The 9,153-nt window shown below is 34.1% G+C and overlaps 1 protein-coding gene across 1 annotated transcript; it reads right to left on the bottom strand.

Moving 5' to 3' along the window:
• Window positions 1-2,667: 2,667 nt before the first annotated feature.
• LOC111393630 (ankyrin repeat-containing protein ITN1-like) lies at window positions 2,668-9,147 on the bottom strand. Its single transcript, XM_023019259.1, has 6 exons — window positions 9,064-9,147; window positions 8,912-8,983; window positions 5,421-5,534; window positions 5,034-5,330; window positions 4,614-4,930; window positions 2,668-3,640 (listed from the first exon to the last, which is right to left on the bottom strand). Exons 3-6 carry the CDS (start codon window positions 5,449-5,451, stop codon window positions 3,029-3,031), a joined length of 1,257 nt encoding a protein of 418 aa, XP_022875027.1. The 5' UTR covers window positions 5,452-5,534; window positions 8,912-8,983; window positions 9,064-9,147; the 3' UTR covers window positions 2,668-3,028.
• Between the last annotated feature and the right edge of the window lie 6 nt (window positions 9,148-9,153).

The following is a 9,153-nucleotide window of genomic DNA, read 5'->3' as shown; positions in this document are numbered from 1 at the left end:
ATACGTGGAGTTCCATCTGTCATGCAATTGCCTCAAATGTTTCAACTCTTTTTGGTATTGTGCACCAATACAATACACTATCATGGATTCTCTCAACACTCGGGCTAATGATATCCAAACCATCATTTACTATCAGGTTCAATATGTGTGTACAACACCGCAAGTAGAAAAATTCAGCATTCAACAGTAAAGAACCAAGAGAAAGCTTATCTAACATAATGTTAATCACAGCGTCATTCGTGGTGCAATTATCAACAGTCAATGTGGACAAGCTAATCAATATTCCAATCAAATAGACAATCTATTAACACAGTAGACAGTGACTAAGCAATATGGGGACAAGGGACATATATAAATCTATATAGATATGAAAAAAAAGTTAGTAAGATAGCATAAAATTTCAGAAAATATACGAGAGTAGCTTAAAGTCTATTTTATAAAACTATTGTACCTCAAAATTTGGCTTTGAAGCCTCCAAGAATCATCTATGTAATATGCAGTGATAGCCATAAATCCTTTCTTTTGATTGGATGTGTACATATCAGTAGTGACTGCTACTCTATTATCGGTCCCCTCTAACAAGCCCATTACTTGTGTTCTCTTGTAATCATAAATTTTCAAGATATGACATCTAATTACAAGAAAGATAAACAATTCAATAAATTCAAAAACTCAGGCATTCATTAGTTCTCCATTAGATAGAATATGCTATCATTATTTTAAGAAAAACCAAATAGAAAAGTAATCCCATTCAATTAAATTGAACAGTAAACATAAAGATAAAATACCTTTTCCTTTTTGTTAAACAATTCGACAAACTCAAAAACTCAAGCATTCATTAGTTCTCTATTAGACAGAAAATGCTGTTATTATTTTAAATTCAATCAAATGGCGCATGCATGCACTCGAGACCACTCGTCATTGTGTGAGCATGCATCTATATATATGCACTGGATTCTATCTTCTAATTACTCAAATCAACTCATGTCATAAACGCTAAATATTTGATTAACAAGTTGATGGGATTGTTCGTGTAGGGTGGTTCGAGACGTGTTGTGATTTCAGTGGCTGGAATGGAAGGTTTGGGAAAAATAAGAGAGGCAATCGTCGACAAGAGAGGGACTGTGGACGTGAGTCGTGAGAGGGAGATTGAAGATAATAGGTTAGAGTTGCATTTTATCCTTTCGTAATTAATTTTAATTTTTTTTTCTTTCTTCATGTGGCGGGGCAGGTTTTCTTCATCTCTAAATCCATTTAATGTTTTGACACATTTTTAGACTCCTATTCATAAGGATTTATATATATAAGTCACGATTTGTATTATTCTCATAACATTCAATGACATCTGGAGAGCTTTAGATCTTAATTGAGAGTTTTGAGATCTTCGTTGTGAACACAATTACTATTGGTTATCATGAATTTCTTCTTCTCTGCTTGTGATTTTTCACATTTGGGGTTTCCACATAAATCTTAGTGTTGTTACTTTTTTTGTTTATTTTATTATTATCATTATTTTCTTTCTTCATGTGGCGGGGCAGGTTTTCTTCATCTCTAAATCCATTTAATGTTTTGACACATTTTTAGACTCCTATTCATAAGGATTTATATATATAAGTCACGATTTGTATTATTCTCATAACATTCAATGATATCTGGAGAGCTTTAAATCTTAATTGAGAGTTTTGAGATCTTCGTTGTGAACACAATTACTATTGGTTATCATGAATTTCTTCTTCTCTGCTTGTGATTTTTCACATCTGCGGTTTCCACATAAATTTTAGCGTTGTTACTTTTTTTGTTTATTTATTATTATCATTATCTTTTGATCAATTCATAACAAGTGGTATTAGAGTTAAGTTGTTTATTAGTTATTACGCATAGCAACGATGAATATGATATTCCGTTATTAGATCGAAACACGAGATTTACTTTATGACAAGTGAAGATGCCGGCAGTTCTCATGTAGATGGATTTGGGGGAAGCCTTGCTTGGCTTTGATAAGATACCTTCAACTTGGACGCGGAATGAAAAGGTAACCAATTACGTAAATCAATAGTTCAAACCGCACTCAAAGGTAGGGCATTTCCCATTTTTATAGGAACTTCTGTACCAGAAACAAAGGTATCTCCAATTATAGCCCCTCTGGGATGTAAAATATATCTCTTCTCACCATCCCCATAGTGTATGAGACAAATGTATGCATTTCGATTAGGGTCGTATTCTATGGTTACGATTCAGCATCATTGTGGTAAAGGTCGTAATGCCAGAGGAATCATTACCGCAAGGCAGGAAGCCTTGCTTGGCTTTGATAAGATACCTTCAACTTGGACGCGGAATGAAAAGCAGCGTATGGATCAGAAAGCCTAATCTCAAAATCATCTATATCTATTGAATCAAATTTATCTACATCTATGAGAATTTCCGTTCATTTTCATGTACTTTGCTTGATGATGGTTAAACATTGTTATTCCCTGGACAGAACAAAAAAGAAATTCAAATGTTGAACACTTACGTCAATTCCATGCAAAGTATCACCATTTTTACGTACGCAATATGATTTAGTGAGAACACTCATTTAGACCACTCTCAAGTAAACGTATACATAAAATGTGTAAGATGGGAGACAACACAGCAGAACATAATGTTCATTCAAGTATATAACAATTCTTAGTTTATTTAAAAATTTCAGTCATTTTCTGTTCTTATACATAAAGCATAGACAAGGCATTCTTTTGTAATTTCAGATTGAAACAAGCTTGATTCAGTACAAGTGAGCTCAAGAACTGAAGAATGTAGGCAATTTCTGAACCCCGTAAACAATTGCTGTGTACATTCTTTCCCTTCTTCATGCTCTATCTCTATGACTTATTCTTTGAGATTGGTAGGCTTCTTGAAATTATTGATTCTGGTACTATGACTTCTTTGTATAACATGCTACATTCCAAGTTGAACCTCTAAATAAGTAGTTCTTCAATATATAAAAATTTAACAGAGTTATCTTTGCGATACAATGGAATTAGCTGGAAACCTAATAATGGAATGCCTTGTAACTTCGAAGTGGCACCTTTATGATTGTAGACCAAAGAAGATCATAATATAGTTGCAGCTGAACGACTGCAAAAAATGCCACTGGTATGCAAGCAACACCATATATTGGAACAGCTGCATAACTCAATTTTTCTCTGAGGATAAATGTATGCCCAGCACAGAATGAGACCAGCATAGCAACAATGGATGCAAAGAGAGAACTTAAGCCCAACAAAAGCTTTCTTGGCAATGTCAATTTGAAATCACGTTCCTGACATCTCGAAGTAATGATGGAAAGAAAAAACACAAGGGATGTGACAGAAAGGGTGAGAGCAACTAGGGATGTGATGGAAAACACACTAAATGCTGTTTTGTTTTCCAGAATTGGATGCCCGGTATCCTCATTCAATCCACCAGGCACTGTGGCTGAGGTAGCGAATGCAACAGTGGCAATGAGTGCAGCAATTACAGAACACGACTCTGATGTTTTGATAAGCCATTTAGTGCCTTCTTTGACTAGCTTTCGATGTGTCTGTGTGAAGATCTGCCTTGGGGTCTCTCCCTTAATGTTGTTGTGAGCAAAGCTTAGTGGTGGAACCGAGTGTTTAACATGCTGTATCATATTCGAAATATTGGTTAGTATTCATTTATATTTGATTTTTTTTTCCATTTTCTAACAACTCCTAGAAGTTAAATATAGAAATATGAAAACACAATAACTAGTTGATGTAAAAGCTTAAAGACATAAGACGCAGAACACATGTATTATGTAAATGGTTTTAGATGAATTCACTCAATGTGGTAGCAAAACTGACTGAGAGCATATAAAGGTCTTCAATATAAGTTCTGCAGCCAAGCATTTAAGGAAAAAGAAAAAAAAAAAAAAAAAAACACTATGCACATATTATGGCTTTGATTAAAAAAAATAAAAATGAATCTGGCCTACACTTGAGAGTTAGTTGAGGACTTGAATTAAATAATAAATGCGGCCTCTCTCTAAAAATTTAAACTTTTAAATAGAATAGTTTAACATATATATATGGACAGTACCTTGCAGAAGTGTAAATGGTTTTAGACGAATTCATCAATGTAGAGAAAAAGTGACTGAGAGCATATAAAGGTCTTCAATACAAATCTCGTAGCCAACAATTTAAAAAATAAATAAAAATAAAATAAAATAAAACACCGTGCTCATATTATAGCTTTGATAAGAAAAATGAATCAAACCTACACTTGAGAGTTAGTTGAGAATTTGAATTAAATAATAAATGAGATCTCTCAAAAAGTTTAATATTTTAAATAGAATAGTTTAACATATATATGTATAGTACCTTGCAGAACTGTGAATGGTTTTAGATGAATTCATTCAATGTAGAGAAAATCTGACTGAGAGCATATAAAGGTCTTCAATACAAGTCTTGCAGCCAACCATTTAAAAAAATAAAATAAAATAAAACAAAACACTATGCACATATTATAGCTTTGATAAGAAAAATGAATCTGACCTACACTTGAGGACTTGAATTAAATAATAAATACGATCTCTCTCTCTCTAAAAGTTTAATATATATATGTAAGTACAGTACCTTGTACCATTTGATCTCCCATTGCATCTGCAGAGCAGCACCGGGAATAACCCATGGTAAGAGTTCTCCAATCATTGCAGCAAGGTGCAGAATGGTGTTTCCTTGATCATCGAATTGGTGAAACACGAATTCTGGGAGCTTCTTCTCCGCCAAATAATTAAAAACAGTGGTTTGCCTATTTTCAGCGGCCAACATCAACACATTCTTCCCGCTAGAATCCAGGTCTTGAATGGCTACTGGAAATGTGTCCAGGATTTTCTGTACCATTTCGAGAATTCCCATCTTCGCTGCTACTAGTATTGGAGTCTCCAGTTTCACTGTTCCAATTGATCCCACATAATTGTTTGCAAATTCCTAACTATTAAATAAAAAAGAGTTCTTATGCATAGCATTACAATTCTACAAATCAAAAATATTTACCTGATCCCTTTTCTTTTGCATCTTTCTGTTTCTCATTCTGATTTTGTAGTTGATCAGTTGGCGAACTTCTCCCACCATTGGTTTCAAGGTTCAGTTGGACAACTTGCTGATCATCGGTTAGAGGCGGAGTAGATGGAGGCAGAAGTCTTCCTGAATACTGGTGTTCCAGGTTTCCAGGTAGTTGCCCATTATTTTGGTACTTATAAGTTGACTCGGACTTAATCATTTCATTCATAAGTTGTAATGCATGTGAATGTCTTTCTTTTTTTACTTGAATTCTCCGTATACTCCAAAATCCTACAATCATCAGCAAGGTTAATGGAAATGTATTGCAATAACTAAAATAAAAGGATGGATCAAACCCCAAATTTTGGGAGGGATACTTACCAACTCCTATGACGGTTAGGATGACCTTCATCGAAAATTTAAGAAATTGAATACATGTGGCATAATTGGGAGGAAAGAAATCATCATCTTCCAACTCTTCATCTTCATGTTTTACTGCAACCGAAATTCCATAAAACAGTTGAAGACAGTATTGAAATGGTATACATGTGGTCCAATCTAACTACTTAAGCCAATATGTTCAACATGAACAAGGTCCCACCTTCAATTTTTGCCACCAATTTAAACGAATAGTACATATGTTAGGCCATATGGGGAAAAAAATAAATCTCACCTACATGGAGGGAGCATGTTGAAGATAATATTTGTATGATATACATGTATTCCAATCTAACATCTTACACTTCTAGATCAATTGTTCAACAAAAATACATCAGTATATAAGGCACATTGATGCAATGGGAGCTCAAAATCATGGCTCCTAGAGACCCCACTAAGTACCAAGAGATGCTGACAAACTTGGCGACTGTTTCAACTCATCGTCAAAGTAGTACTTATGATATTTTAGAAATAGTCTCTTAGAGAGAAATCTCAATTTATATTCTACATAAAATTACTTGAACTACAAAATACAATTCATATTTAAATCAACTCAAGTATCAAAACAAAGAATGTATAAAACACTCTAGGAAGAACTAAAGGGGTCCAGAAATAAAGATACAAGAAAGAGACTTAGAAAACTTGAATTCTTATATGCAAAAGTACCGAAAATCAAGATTTATTGAGAATAGGATTAAATTACTTAAACGAAAAATAAAATATCTCGAATTATAAATCAAGGTTTCACCCACCAAACTTGATTCATAATAACTCCATGAAAATATCGTTACCTAAAAATGTAATTTTCGAAACATCACAAGACAAATGGCTTGACATATACATGATGCATAAACAATATACTCCATTTAGAACTTTAAAGCATGACTATGTTTTTCTTCCTCGAAAAACCATGTAAAAGCTGTAGTTTACATAAAGAAATTACTGCCACTATAACCAACAAATGAATGGAATAAAACATCAAATAGCTAATGGTTGTCTCACGTGTCGCAAATTTCATTTTGTGGACTTCTATGTGATAAGGTGGGAGACTTAATGTAACGACTAACAAGGCCAACTTCAAATAAAATATTAGGTTTTGTATGTGTAAAATACCTCAAACTTCTAACTAGACTCTCGTAAAAAGTTGAACCAACTTTCTCACCTTCATCAAATTTTATTAACTTTATTCCCCAAAATGTGAAGGTACAAACTGGTTTTCAATCATCCGTCCTGAACTTCTCAAGAATCTTCATAGCATATGCCTCTTGAGAATAATATCCTTATTAATAATTAAGATATTGATTACAGATTACTTAAATGTTAACGGCCCATATTTCAAACTCGTGAAGTCATTTATGTTCTACGTGCTTGCATATTGAACTAAGAAAACTTTCCATGGATTTTTTTTGTGGTTTTGTGAACATAAATTTTGATGCTTCCTTCTTAATATAGAAGAACGCTCTCATAATTTATTTTCAATGTCTTCTTTATTATATACTGGTTATAGGGAGGTCTAGAGATTTTTTTTTTCATGGTTCCTTTTGATCTCTCGTATCTATTCTCCATTAAAGATCTTGGTCCTCTAAACTTTTTTCAGGAGTGTTTTTCTTCCAACTCAAGGACTTTCCTTCTCACAATAAAGCATGCACAAGATTTGCTCTAATTCCACAAACAGTCTAGTGTTAATTTTGTTGAAGATATGGAAATAATTCCATTAACAGTCTATCCAATTCGGCCTTGTACGTTTGACTTTTCGATTCTTGGTCGAGTCTGGTCTATTTTATTCCCAAATTCTCAATGCACGGTGAATTTTTGGTAATATGCAGCAATTGCTACTCATGTAACAGTTTGAAGGTTGGAGATTATGTGGTTGGTTGGCCTTATTAGCCTTTTTAGTGGTCTATTACGCCTTGTTAGTCTTTTGAACAGTGTGGATCACGAAGATCTTGTCAGACTTTGATAAAATTTTGATCATTGTTTACTTGTCAAATTTCCCATTTCATCTTCCACCAAGTTAAAACCCATCATTTATTGTCCTAGTCTCCTCGTGGGCCTGGGTTGCTATTCGATGAGTTTTCTCCTCTTCATCTTTGCATGGAATACCAATAGAACCTATGGATTTTCAGAGTCATACTATTCAACATGGCCTTTCCTTAACATGTCTATTTATTAAAACTATTTGAGGTTCTTGTTTTGGCCTTGTTCGTTATGCTTGTGGGTGTCTCCTTCAAGTTCCTGCAATAGTTCGTGTAGGATTGGTAGATGATGATTTTCTTTCTCGCCAACTTTGAACTGCTTGGTTGGCTAAGTCGGCAAGTATTGTTCATGTAATTCCGGTGAATCCTTTTGGTCTTGGCTGAGACTATTTGCTCGGATTAATTAATTTTCGAACTCAATTTGGTTTCTATATCACCATATTTAGTTTGAGGGGACGATGAACATATGGAAAGATTCTTCATGACACTTTTTTTAATTGTATGAGATTAGTTTCTTTAATAGTTGATTATGTGAATATTACACAACATTTCCTTTTAGATTACTGTTACACAAGTTCTACATACAATTTATAATCCTAACAAATCTAGTACAGCAATGTCTATCACATGAAACTCCTATTGCATTATAGTTCCCAAAAAATAATCCAAAAGAATTCTGAAGTTTCATTGCCTATTGTCGTTCAGGCATAGCCTTTCCCGTAAACACGTTAACACAATATATGCACGCACCTACCCTAACAGACCACTCTATGAGAATCAATCATTCCGTCGACATGTTTTCTCAGATGCCGACTGGGCAGGAAACAAAGTTGATAGTACCTTTATCACTGCTTGCGTTGTTTATCTTTTTAACTATCTCATTCTCGCTGAATGTCTCCATGTGTTACCATTTTGTTAGAGACAAAGTGGCTAAAGGACAACTAAGTATATCCTCCTATGCATCTAATCATTACTGGCTTATTAATGGAGTCCCCATATCTCTAATCAGTTTACTTTCCCAAGCTGCAAGATTAGCGCGAAGATCAAATCAATAGAGTTCGTATATTCTCAGCTACTGGGCAAGAAAATCATATTAGTGCAAACCATATCATTTTCATCATCTATTGGGTAAGAAAATTATATCTATGTAAATTAAATTGAGCATCTAAAGTTTTGTACTATTTGTAAATTATTGTAATTGGTTAACCTCTATTAGGTTTAGCAACCTCTTTGTGTGCATGTTCTCAGCCAAATATATGTATCAAGCAAATCAAAATTTATTGTTGCTCTCTTAATCCACTTTGTGTGATCATCTTTGATCTTTTTAAGTTAAACCTCAAGTAGTACAATTTTTGTCCAGTCTGAAGCATCTGCGTTCTAAATTGAATGTTTCTTCAAGTACAAATTATTATTTAAAACCACATTAATTAGAAAATTGTGCAAGAAAATCATACGTACTTTGAGGGTTCGTCTCTCTTTTGGGGGGATTCTCTTCATCGGATGAACTGCCACGTTGATTTCCAAGACCAGCTGGAAAGAAAAAAGCAACACCGTAAGGAATATAAAAAGTTAGCCTAGAGAAAGAGGGAAACATGGTTCATCCTGTTTACCTTTGATACTCTCGTAAATTGGAGTGACGAAAAGTAGGAAGATGTCCCTACATGTCTTGTAGTTCTGTGGACAGTTGACACCATTTGTGG

Source organism: Olea europaea, chromosome 4 (assembly GCF_002742605.1).
Source record: "Olea europaea var. sylvestris chromosome 4, O_europaea_v1, whole genome shotgun sequence".
In the NCBI taxonomy this organism is placed as follows: Eukaryota; Viridiplantae; Streptophyta; class Magnoliopsida; order Lamiales; family Oleaceae; genus Olea; species Olea europaea.
This window is presented reverse-complemented; position numbering and strand designations above follow the sequence as displayed.